Here is a 17,380-nt window from a genome sequence, read left to right as displayed (position 1 = left end):
TCCTCAGCCCTGGCCTTGTAAGAGTTTTCATTTTTGAAGTTCTGCTTAGTTTTGGTGGTGGTTTTTTGCTTTTTAATCACTGCACATTGGCAGTTGTATTACAAATGAGGCTTTCCTCTTAAACCCCAGTGCCTGTGCCTGTTTATCTTTTTCAGTAGGCGATGCACCTGATTGTCTTTTTTTTTTTTTTTTTTTTTTTGCTGCATTTGCGCATGGCTGTGATATCTGTGCCACTTCCCAGAACTGTAGCAAATTTAATATCAAAATATCTTTACATAATAGTTCAGTAGTGACAACAATTTACATTTCCTTTACACCATTTTTCTCCATGCTTAAACAACAAATCACATCGCAGGACATCCACTCCCACAGTGCTACAGGGCAGGCTGATGCCCTTCTCTCCGTTTCATAGATGAAGGACCTGAGGTTTGGAAAGACGTCTGCTCCCAGGGTTGCTCGGTCGTAAACGGTGCATGAGCTCCTTTGACCCTGGAATCTTCTCTGGCCCCACAGCCTGAGGGCTTCCCACGGCTCCACCTTGCTCCTTGAGTCTGTCTCCAGGCTCCCTGGGACCACGACTCCCCGAAACTAGTGACGTTCTAGTGCGGCAGTGAGAAGAGGTCCTGTGAGGTCCTGTGCGGGAGGCTCTCCCGCGTGATGTGGGGACTCCTAAGATGCTTTGCAGGGGAGTGTGCATCGAAGCAGAGGAGGCAGCTGGGAGAGGAAGGTGCTCTGTGCTTAAGGTCACCCCCGGGTTCTTCGGAACTTGTCCATACCTAGAAGGGCCCACGGAGTAGCCACAGTGTACGGCGGAGGTGGACACAGGACACAGCGGGCCTGGGGATGGAGGCTGGTCACTCTGCTGACCAGGTGTCTGGAAACGCTGTGTGCGGTTGACACTGAGCCTGTTGAAGCTTCCCACCCCACCCCCGCCCCCATCCGGGCCGGAGTCCCACCACCACTTAGCACCCCACCCATGGCCTCTGCGGTCTTTGCCCACCGTCCCAGCCCACCCTGAGCTGTCCCCCTGCCAAAGCCGCTTAGCACTGACTCTCTGCACCCCACTTTATTGTTTACTGTTCTCTGACTGTTTCTCTCCAAACAAATGATAAGCTGCACGAGGGCAAGGAATATGTGTCCTCCGTCTTTGGGAGCTTCCTCAGAGTGTAGCACCAAGGTAGGTGCCAAGTGGGTCCCTGGTAGAACCTGACTTGGGTCATTCGGAACCCCGAGTGGCGTGGGCACTTGCTGCACACCGTGTGCGCGTGCGTGTGTGGCTGCCATGCTGCCAGCGTCGTCCTGTCCTTGTCGCCCACGGGGGTGAGCTCCCCTGAGGAGAGGTGTGCATTTGCTGTTGCAGGATGCAGTGTCGTACCAGGATGTGGTGGCCCTCACTGAGGACCGGAAGCCCCAGAACCCGGTTCAGGACAACATGGAGAACTACCGGAAGCTGCTCTCGCTGGGTGAGCGCTACGCCCCCGGCCCGGCCCCGCAGGCTGCCGCAGGGAGTCGGGGTCCGCAGCGTGTGTGGACTCGGGGGGTCGGAGGCCCTTGAGCGGCTCCCAGCAGAGGCGTAAACGATGAGGCTGTGTTTTACCAATCCTCTGGCTTTGGGGGAAGAGTGTATGGTGTGGGGTCAGGGAGCCCAGGAGACGACTCTTGCCCCCAAGGGTGCTGACCCTGGAAACTTAAATATTTCGAATGGGGTCCCAAGTTCCAGTTTGGATTCCCCTGGAAGACATCTGGCTCAGGTCCTAGTAGGCGGTTGGCTCTGCAGGAGTGTTGTGTGGGCAGTGGAGCCTTGAGGAGCTCCCGTGTTTGGAGAACAGGTGGGGAAAACAGGCACGAGTAGGAGGAGAGCCAGGAAGCCCAGTGAAAGGATGTCAGGACTGAGGAGGTGGTTACGAGAAGGGGAAGACTGAAAAGAACGCACTGAATTTAGAAGGCACTCGGAGGTCTTTGTACAAACTTCTAGGTGGAGTCAGGAGAATTAACTAAAATTCAGACCAGCAGAGGCTAAGGAATGAATACTAAGGAAATGAGACTGCAAGTAGAAGACATGATAGGGCTTGGATATGGGCCCCTTCACACTTCGTGGCTGAGAGAAAGACAGACATCATTGATAGTGATGAGTCTTGGTCCCCAACTCGAGTGTGAGATGTTGTGTTCTTCCTCTGGACAGGGGTTCAGCTTGCCGAGGACGACGGCCACTCGCACATGACCCAGGGCCACTCGTCAAGGTCCAAGAGAAGTGCCTACCCGAGCACCAGTCGAGGTGAGCGCGCGAGGCCCTGCGGAGTGGCGCTTGCACCAGTGAGATGGGAGCCGTCCGTACACACTGTTACATGATGATACACAATTGATGCACAGAAATACAAGCATTTTACAGTTTATCTTCACACCACCATCACGGAGGTCCCAGTGTTACTTTGCACAAGTACAGGGACGAGGGAGCACTTACATTTGGGATTTCTTTTCAGGTCTGAAAACTATGCCTGAAACCAAAAAGTCAGCCCATCGGCGGGGGATCTGTGAAGATGAATCTTCCCACGGGGTGATAATGGAAAAGTTCATCAAGGACGTTTCGCGCAACTCCAAATCGGGAAGGGCAAGGGAACCTAGCGATCGGCTGCAGAGGTTCCCCAGGAGGCCAGACAGTGCCTGGAAGGAAGTTCCATTCAACAAGAGGGAGTCGGTGATTCAGGAGAGGGGCCACGAAGGGAATGCCTTTGGGGGAGGAGGCTTTAATCTGAACTCAAACCTTGTTTCCAGAAAGAGAGTTCTTGAGAGAAAAAGGCGCTATCATTTTGACACAGACGGGAAGGGCTCCGCGCACGGTCGGAGAGGTGGTGCAAGGAAGCGGCCCTTTGAGCGCGGCGAGGTGAGGAAGGCCGCGAGTGGGAGCAGCCTTAGTGCGCCGCCCGTCCCCCAGTCGCAGCCCTTCGACTTTGGGGCGACGCCCTATGTGTGTGATGAGTGCGGGAGGTCCTTCAGCGTGATTTCAGGGTTTGTGGAGCATCAGATCACGCACACCAGGGAGAACCTGTACGAGTACGGCGAGTCCTTTCTTCATAGTGTGGCCGTCAGTGAGGTTCAGAAAAGGCAGACCGGAGGGAAACGCTTTGAATGTAAGGAGTGTGGGGAACCCTTCAGTAAGAGCGCCGCCCTGGCCGAGCATCGGAAAGCTCACGCTAGAGATTGCCTTGCGAGGTGTAAGGACGAGGAGTGCGAGGAGCCCTTCATGCCCAGCCCAACCTTCAGTGAGCTCCAGAAGATATACGGGAAAGATAAATTCTACGAGTGCAAGGTGTGCAAGGAGACCTTCCTTCATAGTTCCGCTCTGATTGAGCACCAGAAAACCCATGGCCGAGATGACAAAGATAACGAGCGTGGGGAAGCCTTCAGACCCAGCCCAACGCTTAACGACTTTCAGAAGATGTATGGGAAAGAGAAAATGTACGAGTGCAAGGTGTGCGGGGAGACCTTCCATCACAGCGCATCCCTGAAAGAGCACCACAAGGTCCACACCCGAGGAAACCCATTTGAACACAAGGGCAAAGTGTGTGAGGAAACCTTCATTCCTGGTCAGTCCCTTAAAAGACGCCAGAAAACCTACCCAGCAGAGAAGCCCTACGACTTCAAAGATGGTGGGGATGCCTTTAGGCAAAACTCAGACCTCATCGAGCATCAGAAAATTCATTCTCGGAAGAACCTCTTTGAAGGCCGGGGGTACGAGAAGTCTGTCATTCACAGTGTGTCCTTCCCCGAATCTCAGAAGAGTCACACTATAACAAGGCCACCGGAGGACGAGGAGGACGAGAAGGCATTCACTGTCAGCTCCAATCCTGATGACAGCCGGGAAGCCCTGTCCTGCGAGAGGAACCCCTATGAGAGGCCTTTCATTCACAGCTCAGCCTTCCCTGGGGCTCAGAAAAGTCACAGCAAACCGAGAGTGATCGCAGAGGCGACCGTACAGAGCTCGGGTGCCACCGAACATCGGAAAGTCCACGCTGGGGAGAGTAGCTCTGAAAGAAAGGGGTATGAGAGGTCTGTCATCCACAGCCTAGCCGCTTTCAAGCCTCCCCGTGGTCGCGGTGGAAGTGAGCTCCTTGGCTGTGACGAGCAGCGGGAGTGCTCCGCTTACCGCTCAGACCCTCGTGGCCAGCCGCAGAAGACCCCCGCCCGAGAGAGCCCCTGCGCAGGGGGCAAGAACAACGCCTTCAAGGGCTCTGTTGTCCACAGCGCGCCCCCCACCGTGCCTCAGGACAGTCTCGCTGGGGAGGGCCCCAGTGGATGGAAGAAGGGTGGTGAACCGTGTGTGCCCAAGTCCGATGTGCGCGAGCATCAGAAGGCCCGTGCTAAGAAGAAGAACATCGAGCGCGGGGTTTACGAGACCTCTGTGATCCACGCCCTGCGTTTTGGGGAACCTCAAACGTTTCGCCCGAGAGAGAAGTTTTACAAATGTCTGGAGTGTGGAGAGTCCTTTGTTCATAGCTCCGACCTCACTGAGCATCAGAAGATTCACGATAGAAAGACGCCCTCTGGAAGTGAAAGCTACATGCGATCTGTCATTCGCAGCTTAGCCTCCGCGGATCCTCAGACCAGTTACGCGGGCCAGTCCGCACAGATGAGTCGCGCTGAAGAGCCAGCTCAGAGCAGTTACGCGGACCAGTCAGTGCAGACAGCTTATGCAGGACCACCAGCTGAGACCAGTTACCCTGAACCACCAGCTCAGACCAGTTACGCTGAACCACCAGCTCAGACCAGTTACTCTGAAGCACCAGCTCAGACCAGTTACGCTGAACCACCAGCTCAGACCAGTAACCCTGAAGCACCAGCTCAGACCAGTTACGCTGAAGCACCAGCTCAGACCAGTTGCCCTGAAGCACCAGCTCAGACCAGTTACGCTGAAGCACCAGCTCAGACCAGTTACCCTGAAGCACCAGCTCAGACCAGTTACGCTGAAGCACCAGCTCAGACCAATTACGCTGAACCACCAGCTCAGACCAGTTACCCTGAAGCACCAGCTCAGACCAGTTACGCTGAAGCACCAGCTCAGACCAGTTACGCTGAACCACCAGCTCAGACCAGTTACGCTGAAGCACCAGCTCAGACCAGTTACGCTGAAGCACCAGCTCAGACCAGTTACCCTGAAGCACCAGCTCAGACCAGTTACGCTGAAGCACCAGCTCAGACCAGTTATGCTGAGCAGCCAATCCGCAATGAATGTAAGGAGTGTGGGGAGTGTTTTGCCACTGTTGAAGGCCTTGGCATACATCAGAAAATCTATGCCCGAGAGAAATTCCATGGTGGGGAGCTGTTTGGAGACTCTGTGATTCAGGGTGTGGGCCTTGATGGACCTCGACAGGAAGAGCCTCGGCAGGAAGGGCTAGACGAGCCGGATGAGCCTGAAGACACCATCTATGGGTGTAAGGACTGCGGGCTGGGCTTCGTGGATCGCGCAGACCTCAAGGACCACCAGAAGGTTCACGGCAGAGAGTACCTCATCGACAGCCGCGAGTACGCGCATTCTGTGATGCACACCCGTTCTGTCAGTGAGTATCAGAAAGATTACATTGGAGAGCAGCTTTATGAGTGCCCGGCGTGTGGGGAATCTTTCGTTCATAGCTCGTTCCTTTTCGAGCATCAGAAAATCCATGAGCAAGACCAGTTTTACGGCCACAGGAGGTACGATGAGCCCTTTATGCAGCCCTTGGTCATTAGCCCACAGCGGCCTCGGGCCCCACAGAAGAGTCCTCCTGCTGGGACGGCCCTGCAATGCCAAGTGTGCGGACGAGACTTCATCCACGGCTCTGTCCTTAACGAACACATGAGAGTCCACGCTGGAGACGACCTGCTAGAGCAGGGCCAGGGAAGCACAGATGCGGTCAGCCCAGGCTCGGCCCCCACAGACCTTCAGAGAGACCAGGCCAAGGACAAGCACTACGAGTGTAAGACCTGTGGAGAATCCTTCCTCAGCCAGGCAGACCTTCGGGAGCACGTGAGAATTCACGAGAAGGATGAGCCCTATGACTATGGGGCCACCTTCGTGCACACCTCCTTCCTCACTGAGCCCCCCAAGAGGGATTCACCCTTCTATGAGTGCAAGGACTGTGGGAAGTCCTTCATCCACAACACAGTCCTCACGAAGCATCAGAAGCTGCACCTCGAGGAAGAGGAAGCAGCAGCAGCCGCCCAGGAAGTTGAAGCCAACGTCCTCGTTCCGCGGGAAGTTCTGCGGATCCAGGGATCAAACGTGGAGGCCGCCGAGCCAGAGGTGGAGGCCGCCGAGCCAGAGGTGGAGGCCGCCGAGCCCAACGTGGAGGCCGCCGAGCCCAGCGGGGAGGCCGAGGGGCCGGAGGGGGAGGCGGCCGAGCCCACCGGGGAAGCCGAGCAGCCCAGCGGGGAGGCCGATGAACCGGATGGGGCGGGGATCGAAGACCCAGAGGAAAGAGCCGAAGAGCCAGAGGGAGACGCGGATGAGCCGGACGGGGCGGGGGTCGAGGACCCAGAAGAGGAAGGTGACGACCAGGAGATCCAAGTGGAAGAGCCCTACTACGACTGCAGGGAGTGCGGAGAGACCTTCACCTCCAACTCGGCCTACGGTGAGCACCTGAAAACGCACGCCAGGGTGATAATATTCGAGGCCGGAAGCGTCTACGGGGAGAGCTCCCGCTACACCGAGCACGCCAGCACCAGCAGCAGTGACAGCGGCAGGGCTGATGACAAGTACTTCAAGTGTGACGTCTGTGGGCAGGTCTTCACCGACCGCCTGTCCCTGGCCAGGCACCAGAACACCCACACCGGCTGAGGACTCGGGTGTCAAGGTTGGAAAACCTTCACTAGGACTGGACCCTTACTAAACCACAGAGGATTGGAACCAACCCACGATGATGTCGGAAGGAGGCTTCCCTTGGCGTGTACACACCTGACTTTGAACATCAGACAGCTCAGCCTGGAAAGAAACTGAAGGTGGAGACTCCTTCGGACGTAGCTCTTCCCCATCAGACATCGGCGTATGCATGTGGGAAAGCCATAGCGCACATCTTACCTTCCACCCGAGTAATTGCGTTGACGGAAAACTGGAGGGGCTTTCAAGGCTACAGAAGTCGCCTCCATCTGTAAATGACACTCCTGGAACCTATATATAATGAGTGTTTCCTGAGATGTATGTAAAATAGCGAATCATAGCAAACAGTGTTCATATTTGGACTTAATACGGTATCCAGTTACAGTACACTTGCAGCGGTACCTTCCTGACCTGGTACTCTTTGATTCTTTTTCTTTTTTTTTTTGGAGGAGGAAGAGAGCAACAAATTAGAATATATTTGTAAGCATCTTAGATCCTTAGAAAGATTTATTGTGCGTTATTTGAATCCCAAACATATTTTTTTGAGTAATTGACTGTGTTGTTCCTTACTCTTAAATATTCCTGTAAAGGTGTAGGCATGAAAGATAAAATGTCTTTTCCGCTTTGCTGTTTGAAAGGGGAAGTACTTGGAGCTTCCTTTTCAGCCATTTCGTCTACACTAACACTTTGGAACCTAATGCTGTGTAAGCCTTTACGATACGTGGATTGGCCTTTTGTAACCCCAAATTGATTGGTTGCCACCTTGTACTTTGCAGTGGTTCTCATGCAAAAAGTAGTTACAAGTTTTGTTATTTGTTCGTAAACCAACTTGATGTCTGTTGGATAGCGAATTCACAAACAAAAGCTGAGGCTTCTCCCTGTGCATCTTGCGTCTTTGCCTTTCAAGAGTGGTTGCAGCCATGCCTAGATCGCGCGCGTGCCTGATGAGGTTGAGAACCGCGGGGGCTCTCATGTAAGTTAGGACAGGGCTGCCTCCTCATCACTCCCTTTGCGCGCTCCCTGCCTTAAGCGACAAGTAGCAACGGGGCTTCGTCCGTGTGTGCCGCTACAACTCAGTTTTTGCACCCTGGGCGCCCAGGGGCGAGTATCCTTAGAGCTTTCTAGCGTGAAACTTAATTCTCGTCTTTACCTGTCTGACCCTCAACCCCGTGTCTAACTTGCATTTTAAAAAAAAAGCTTTCTTTACAGTCAACTCAAGCTTAACATGGACTCAGGTTCCCCAGCAGCCTTAATTTGTTTCGTTGCCATCTGTCCCTTCCTCTTAAAGAGTGGCCCCCTAAATAAGCAGTTGTCACCTATCCTTCAGAGTGTCATGTCTGTCTAGTCGCCTCGGTTTCCCGTGTGATCACAAGTCGACCTCACAGCTCGAGGTTTCCTGTGTCCTGTGCTGTGGACCACCTGTGCTCCCTTTGCTTCCCTGCCCCTCGCATAATGACTATTAAGAAATCTTTCTGGCTTTGAGTTGGCTGGGAAAAAAAAAAAATTTTTAATTTAAAAAAAATGTTTAAAAGAGGATCTGGTAGATTAAGGGAGCAGAAGATAAGAGCTAGATTATTTGGGCGAGCAAAGTTAAAGTACCTGCTGGGGAAATGTGTCTAAATCTCCCTCTCCTAGGTCCGCACGGTTAGGGCTCGGGGAGAGCGTATCGCAGCTGGAAGGAATTCCAAAGTCGAAGGAGGTTGGTAGGGTGAGAGCAGGAAGCAGAAAGGAGTAAGCCAAAGAAGGGAGTCCTGATACCGTCACCAGACCTAGGAGGGTGAGGAAGCAGACGGAAGCAACGTCAGGAGCAGGGATGGGAAGGCCAGGATGGGCAGAATGAATGAGCAGGATATCCTGGGCCTCTGAGAAGAAGGGGCCGTTTCGACGGCATGGTGTAGGCGAGGGCCAGCTGCATAAGAAGGCCCGAGGTTGGACACCTGGGAGAGCTGAGGGACAGTGGGGCACGGCCTCAGAGGAGGACCCCTGAGGTGGGGGCCGGCGTCAGCGTGGGTGGGGTGAACCCGCGTTCATCACTGTTGGCAGTATTAACTGGTAGAAGCCTTCAGAAAGCGACTTGCCAAATGTCAGGGTGTCCGTTCTGGCCTTTGGTTAGTAAAACATTAGGAACAACTTAATGCCAAAAATAGGAGGACAATTAAGGGAACTTGTCGGTGGACTCCTAATGCAGCTGTTTAAAGATGATAATCATGGAGAGTTATGTAGCAACATGGAAATATATTTACGGGATACTAAGTGGAAAAAACAGGACACAGAATTATATTTATACTACAGTTATAACTGTTTAAAAATGTATGCTTATAGTCAAAAGCTGTCGTGGTGGTGGTGGTGTAGGCTTATAGTCGAGCATTATTTTCTTAAATTCCTTGAATGTTCTTCATCGTAGTGTTACTAAAAAGTTTATAATCACGTTTCCATTGTGAACATAATTTGAACTCATTATCAGGCACTTGGAAAATACAGAAAAGTGGAGGAAAAAAAAATCCATATGCCCCCCATCCAAAGACAGATATACTCCTCACTATATAGTTTATCCTTGTTTCTGTGCACAGGTTTATGATTATAACTGTGTCAAAATGTGTACTCAGAATAACTGTTACCTTTGTGGAATTATGGTTAAACACTTTCATCTTAATGTTTTCAGATGTTCCCTATAGTAGTGTCCTGATAACAAAGTTTATTATGTTTGTTTCCATTACAAGCATAATACGTACCCAGAGGAATAATTGGAAAATACAAAATAAATTAGAAAAGTCGCCCATATCCCCATATCTATTTTCTCCATCTCATGTCAGTGCACAAGCTTGTGATCATGACAGTGTTGAGTATGTGTGCATAAAGTCTAAAATGAAAAAAATATGGAAAATAATTAAGAGTGTTGTCGTTGTGGGATTATGGTTAAACATTTTGTCTCAAATTCCTTTGAATGATCTTTGGTGTTTTGGTACTAAATCTTACGTATGTATTTTTCCATTACATATATAGTACATACTCATGGCAGACTTCGGGGAGATTCAGCAAAGCAAAAGAAAAGAAATTCACCCATATTCCCGACACCCAACAACCATTGCTGTTGACACCTTGACCTGTGCACAGTCTGATGACTGCGGTGTTTGTGATGAGTATGCAGAGGGTCAAAGATGGGAAGAGACACACAAAGCAGTGAGGAAATGGTGTGTGGTCATTGTGGGAATACAGTTAAGTATTTTGTCTCGGTTTCCTGGGACAGGCTTTCTCACAGTGTTTTGGGAACCTACCTTTATTACGTGTATGTCCATTATAAACACGGTGTGTGTTCATTACAGAGACTTGGAAGTTACAGAAGTGTAGAAGAGAAACTCGCCCATATTATCATCATCCAAAGACTGTGGTTAACATCTTCATAGATTTTCTTCATCTTGTTTCTGTGCACAGGTTTTTGGTTTGTTAATATGGTTGTGGTCGTTCTATCTATCTGTAATAGTGTCAACAATAAAAATAAAAGTTAAAAATAAGATACTTCTCAGTCTCTTCTTTTGTCCATTTTGAGTGTTTGGGGTGGTTAAAAATCCAAAAACTTAGCGTCTCCTTAGGCCTTTAGGGTTAGTTTACAAATCTTATTCCAGTTTTAATTATTGCATATTTCAAGAGTTACTTCTAAGGGATCTTTTAGTACTACACGATCCCACATTTTTAACTGCACGAATAAAATTAAAACGTATATTCCAATAGTGTTTTAAACTTGATAATAACCGCAACAAGTATGTTTCAGTTACTTGAGTCTGCATTTAAAATGTTAATCTCATTTAAATATAATATTCTCTCAAACACAAACAAGAATGATCCCGTAACATAGAAAACATGTTGCTGTTACGGTTTGGAGTCTCTTTAAAGTGTCCGTCCCTCACTCTTCCGTGAGGTTAGATGGTTACCCCTGGTGGTGCCTGACTGACTCAAGGGTGGTCAGTGTCGGTGATCCTTCTACGGTAAGGGGCACCAGCGTCGGTCAGGGTGCGAGGGTCAATTCTCTTTTAAGACTACGAAAGGAAGTCTAGGAAGGGAAGGAAGTGAGGGTCGTTGGGGTTGCTTGACGGGCACTTAGGGAATTCTTTTCTCCACCCGCACCTCACTTTGCAGGGGTAACTATGCCCCTGCCATGTTTATTCCCTGAGGTTTGACCCTTCCCTGGCCTCAGCTGATTGGTGCCCATGGGTTCCCCGTGTCCAGTCAGACTTGGACTGAGGGCCACCTGGGTGGTCACACAGGCTGGGGCTGGGTGTGCTGGTGAACAAGGCCACGTGCCAGAGGGAAGCTTGGTTCCTGGTGCTTCACCCACCCCAGTGCCTTGGGGATCCTGGCTGAACTGCCTACCTTTGGGTTCCCTAAGAACTCCTGCCTCATTACAATAATCCTCCTTGCGCTTGAGCTGGCTTTGTTATTGGTGTAGTGTTCTGTTTTCAGCAGCCCCAAATCCTTTCCCCTTTCTGGGAACCACCGAGTCTTGTGGGAATGCCACAGTGCCCTGCCCCTTCCCTGTTCAAAGGCGGAGCCCTGTGCCAATCAGTCTCTCTGAGCAGAAGTGCACACACAAGTCATCCCAATGGCAGCCCTGACCATGCATGAGTTCCTCCTACAGAGATAGCCAAGAGCTGTTCTGGTAACTGTCCTTCCTGAGGCCTGATTGTTTAGTTCTTCCTTTGATTCTCTGAGTACCCATTATCCTTCCAGGCTATTCCTTACTTGCTTTACTTGGCCATAGTTAGTTATTTATAACCCAAAAGAGTCCTAACTGATACAGAAATGGATACAGAGAATGGGTTGGAGATAATAAACCCTGAGGGAAATTGGGATACTTGGAAACATTCAGTATTGGGCCTTGGAATGGGAAACTCAAAGACTAAGGCACGTGGCAGTAAAATATTTAAGTACTGCCCATGGTCGGTCATCTGGAGTCATCTGCTTCCTGGGGTGAAGGGCTTGATAGCAGCTGTCACAGACAAATCCAAAGACTATGAAGGATGTCGTCAGGGAGCTCAGCTCTGTGCTCTGTGGTGACCTAGAGAGGTGGGATTGGGGGGGGGGCGGTTAGGGTGGTGGGAGGCTCAAGACAGAGGGGATATATGTATACATATAGCTGATTCACTTTGTTCTACAGCAGAAACTAACAATACTGTAAAGCAATTTTACTCCAATTAAAAAAAAAGAAGACTATGAAGAGTGTCGAGATCAGAGGTACAGGTGGGTTTCTACAAACACCTTTAACTTGCAGGGCTCTGACTTTGGTCAGTTAAACCCATAGCCTTGCCCTATTCCCAATGTGAAAAGGTGGGGCAGCCCTAGGGAAACACGATCCTGGCAATCGGAATGGTGGGTCTAGGAGACTCGGAAACAGTGAGACCACCCTGAAGCTCCAAACCCTTGAAAACGCTCCTCATTCACCACTTCCATCCCACACAGAGGAAGTCGAGGGGGCTGCCCGAGGGAGGGGCAGCCGTTGAAATGCTCTCTGATGTTCTTGGCAATGGGAAGAACCTGAGTATTGAAAAGGGGGCCACTTCTCAGAGGAAGCCTGGCTGGTGTAATCAGATCTTGGGGGGGATGGGAGTCCTGACACAGATTCATGGATGTGATGCCCCTGCAAAGGATTTATATAGCAAAATAAGCCAAAGTCTAAGTCCAAAAGAGGCTGACTAGGGCCACCATACTGGAGTCACAACGTCCTTGAATCTGTTTATAGACAATGTCACTAGAGTCCAGGGACCCTTGAGGAAGGACTCTGTTAAACATAACACCTGTGCCTTACAGAGATAATCCATTTGTTGATAAACAAACCTTCCAAGGACCAGTGGATGTTGCATCTAAACAAACACTCATCCTTAGGGTTGGGAGCATTGCAAGGTGAACAGCAATTAAGATGTAACGTGCTGTCTGCAGGCAAGCCAGCTCCTGAGAACTGGGCTCTGCATCTCCTAGTTGTGCCTTCCTAATTCTTCACTTGGTTTAACTCACTCCTCCCCTGGGAAGGCACGAGTGAGGATGAAGCCAGGACTGGTACTATGTCCACCCTCCAAACAGCCAGACATCTTGGGGGTAGGTTGACCACACCAAGCCCCTTTCATCGCAGAGAGGGCAATGTTTCATCCTCAATGGAACAGTGATGTGTTCTGGATTTAGATTTTCCTTTCCCTCCCCACCAGCCTCTTCTCAACATCTGTGGGCTTACTGTGTGTTTCATACACCACTGAGGTACCATATGTAGCAGTCATCCATCAGAATGATGCTCAGAACAAGCAACCACAAAACCTCGATGACACACAATAAATGTTTATTTCTCACACACCTAGGATCAGCTCAGGATCGGTGAGACGGCTCTGCTTACCTTGGCTGGGCTTGTTCACGTGCCTGGGGATTGGCTGGCTGTCAGCTGACGTCGGCTAGTTACAGCTGGGGTTGGGAGACTCAAACAACTCCCATCCTCCTGAGACTAGTGGACCACCTCCTTATGGTGGTGGCAAAATGCAAGAGAACAGGTGAAAATACCCAAGGCCTCTTGAAGCCTAGACTTGGAACTAGTATACTGTCACTTTCACCTCATTCTGTTGACCAAAGCAAGTCACTTGGGGTGGGGAATATACTCCACCTTTAGGAAAGGAATTAAAGCCACATGACAGAGAGGAGTGAAGAATCGGAGACATTAATGGAACCTCAATACCTTGCTGTTAACCAAGGAATTCTCTTCCCATGATTTATATCCCACACACCTGTATAATCCCTAAAAAACATCCTAGGTATATCCTAAGGAAAACTAAGCCATGGTCTTCGGTGAGAGAAACCACCATCTGACTTTGGAAAGCTGTTTTGCCAAATGTGATATATGCCCCAAACCTACTGTCCGTAGTTGGAAGACAAAAGTCCAGGAACAGAGAATTGAAAACAGAGGTGTACTTCCTTCCATTGAATCTCATTACCCACTCTCCAAATTCTTGTTTCAGGGAGTCTGTTGATTTAGAACTCTTACTACCCAAGGGAACTTGTACAGCTGGAGACACAGTAGTTCCATATAACTGGAGCTAGACTGTCCCCTAGCCTTCTGGGGTTCCCTCTCTGACCACTAGACAAATAGGCAAAAAGAAGATTATGATGATAACTGAGGTTGGCCCTAATTAACAAGTAGAAATATGGTCGGTCACTGCTTATTTTGATTATCTCTTGTCATGTAACAATTCCAAAACTTAGTGACTTAAAATAACAACCAACAATCATACATTTGCTCACAGTTATGCAGACTGGATTGGACCCAGCTAGGATCTTCTGCTGTCTTGTCTACAGTCACTCATGCATTATAGTCATATATCTGGAGACTCAACTAGGGCTCCCTGAAGGGTTGGCTTCTCTCTTGCCTCAAGTTGAGAATTGCTAGCTAGTGAAGATCTCTCTAAGTCAAATCCAGCCCATAAAGACTGGGACAGGTAGCTGCTTGTTCAAATGTACAGAACAAAGCAAACCTACAAGGAACATGAATAATCAAGAAAACACAGCACAATCAAAGTAAGAAAACAAATCTCCAGTAGCCAACATGGTAGAAATGGAAATCTGTGAACTGTTTTACAAAGAATTAAAAATAATCATCTTTAAAAAGCTCAGTGAGTTACCAGAGAACATGGGTAGACAACCAAATGAAACCAAGGAAATTATATGTGAACATAATGAGAATATCAACAAAGAGAAACAAACGAGCAAAAGAACCAAGTAGAAACACTGGAGCTGAAGAATACAATAACTGAACTGAAAAATTAATTAGTGGGGTTCAAAAGCAGACTTAATCAAGGAGAAGAAAGAATTAGCATACTTAGGGGCAAGTGATTCAAAATTTTCAGTAAACAAAGCTACAGTAATCAAAACAGCATGGTACTGGCACAGAAACAGACACAGAGATCAATGGAACAGAACAGAGAATCCAGAAATAAACCCACACACTATGGTCAATTAAACCATGATAAAGGAGGCAAGAATATACAATGGAGCATCAATAAATGCTGCTGGGAAAACGGACAGCTACATGTAAAAGAATGAAATTAGAACATTCTCTAACACCATATACAAAAATCAACTCAAAGTGGATTAAAGACCTAAATGTAAAACTGGAAACCATAAAAACTCCTAGAAGAAAACATAAGAAGAACACTCTTTGACATAAATCATGGCAATATTTTTTTGGATCTGTCTCCGAAGGCAAAGGAAACAAAAGCAAAAATAAACAAATGAGACCTAATTAAACTTCAAATACTTTGCACAGCAAAGAAAACCATTGACAAAATGAAAAGACAACCTACTGAATGGGAGAAAATATTTGCAAACAATATGACTGATAAGAGGTTAATATCCAACGTATATAAACAGCTCATACAACTCAACATCAAACAAAAACAAAAACAAAAAACAAAGAACCCAATTTAAGAATGGGCAAAATACCTGAATAGACATTTTTCCAAAGAAGACATACATACAGATGGCCAACAGGCACATGAAAAAATCCTTAACGTCACTAATCATCAAAGAAATGCAAATCAAAGCCTCAAAGAGATATCACCTCACAATTGTCAAAATGGCTATCATCACAAATGTTGGTGAGGATGTGAAGAAAAGGAAACCCTAGTACACTGTTGGTGGGATTGTAAATTGGTGCAGCCACTATGGAAAACAGTATGGAGACTCCTCAAAAAATCAAAAATAGAACAACCATATGATCCAGCAATTCCACTCCTGGGTATACATCTGGAAAAACACGAAGACTCTAATTCAAAAAGAAACATGCACCCCAATGTTCATAGCAGCATTATTTACAATAACCAAGATATGGAAGTGACCTGAGTACCCATCAACGGATGAATGGACAAAGAAGATGTGATATATATATATACAGTGGAATACCACTCAACCATAAAAAAAGAATGAAATTCTGCCATGTGCAACAATGTGGATGAACCTAGAGAGTATTATGTTTAGTGAAATAAGTCAGACAGAAAAAGACAGATACTCTATGTTATCACTTACATGTGGAATCTTAAAAATAAAACAAATGAACGTATATAACAAAAGAAACAGATTCACAGATATAGAGAACAAACTAGTGGTTACCAGTGGGGAGGGGGAGGGGGGAGGGGGTGAGATGTGGGTATGGGATTAAGAGATAAAAACTACTATGTATAAAATAAGCAATAAGGACATATTGTACAACACGGGGAAATATAGCCATTATTTTCTTTTTTATATATATAAATTTATTTATTTATTTATTTATAAATTTATTTATTTATTTATTTATTTATTTGTTTGTTTGTTTATTTATTTATTTATTTTTGGCTGTGTTGGGTCTTCGTTACTGAGTTTGGACTTTCTCTAATTGTGGCGAGCCGGGGCTACTCTTCATTGTGGTGCATGGACTTCTCATTGTGGTGGCTTCTCTAGTTGTGGAGCACGGGCCCTAGGCTATTGGTAGGTATTGTGCGGGCTTCAGTAGTTGTGGCACATGAGCTCATTAGTTGTGGCTCATGGGCTTAGTTGCTCCACAGCATGTGGGATCTTCTGGGACCAGCATTGGAGCCAGTGTCCCCTACATTAGCAGGCGGATTCTTAACCACTGCAACACCAGGGAAGTCCCAGCCATTATTTTCTAATATCTTTAAGTGGAGTATAATCTATAAAAACATTGAATAACTATGTTGTACACCTGAAGCTAATATAATACTGTAAATCAACTATACTTCAGTTTTTAAAAATTATCCAGTCAGAGAAGCAGAAAGAATGAAAAAGAATGAAGAAATCGTAAAGGACTTATAGGACTTCATAAAGCAAAGAAATATACACATTATGGGAGTCTCAGAAGGAGAAGAGAGAGAGAGAGAGAGAGAGAGAGAAGAAAGCCTATTTAAAGAAATAATGGCTGAAAATTTCCCAATTCTGGCGAAACAAATGAACATCCAGATTCATGGAGTCAAAGAATCCCAAATAGGTTGATTTTTAAAAGTTCTACATCAAGACACAAAATAATCAAATTCTCAAAAGTCAAAGGCAAAGAGAATTTTGAAAGCAGCAAGACTGACCACAAACAAGATAGCCCTGGTAAGACTTTCAGCAGCTTTCTTTGCAGGCCAGGAGATAATGGGATGATATATTCAAAAGTGCTGAAAGAGGAAAACTGCCAACCAAGAATACTATACCTGGCAAAGTTTTCCTTCAGAAATGAAGGAAGATAAAGGCTTTCCCAGACAAACAAGAGCTGAGAGTTCATCACCACTAGACCTACCTTACAAAAAATGCCAAAAAGAGCTCTTCACGCTGAAATGAAAAGACACTAATTAGCAGCATGAAAGCATATGAAAATAAAACTCACTGGTAAAGGTGAGTATATAGTTAAATACAGAATACTCTAATACTGTTATGATGGTGCACAAATAACTTTCAATTCTTGTATAAAAGTTTAAAGACAAAGCATTAAAAATAGCTATAACTACAATAAATTATTAATGGATA

General features: G+C 47.5%; 1 protein-coding gene across 12 annotated transcripts in view; it reads left to right on the top strand.

Annotated features, from left to right (window-relative positions):
- The window catches only part of PEG3 (paternally expressed 3), a 31,389-nt gene extending 21,057 nt beyond the window's left edge, over positions 1-10,332 (top strand). For all 12 annotated transcript variants that reach the window (XM_068529269.1, XM_068529268.1, XM_068529267.1 and 9 more), the window contains 3 exons: positions 1,361-1,463; positions 2,183-2,275; positions 2,481-10,332. In XM_068529269.1, coding sequence (XP_068385370.1) covers positions 1,361-1,463; positions 2,183-2,275; positions 2,481-6,811 — 4,527 coding nt within the window. In that variant the 3' untranslated portion in view covers positions 6,812-10,332. The remainder of the gene's footprint in view (positions 1-1,360; positions 1,464-2,182; positions 2,276-2,480) is intronic.
- Positions 10,333-17,380: the final 7,048 nt, after the last annotated feature.

This window comes from Eschrichtius robustus, chromosome 19 (assembly GCF_028021215.1).
Source record: "Eschrichtius robustus isolate mEscRob2 chromosome 19, mEscRob2.pri, whole genome shotgun sequence".
Taxonomy (NCBI): Eukaryota; Metazoa; Chordata; class Mammalia; order Artiodactyla; family Eschrichtiidae; genus Eschrichtius; species Eschrichtius robustus.
This window is presented reverse-complemented; position numbering and strand designations above follow the sequence as displayed.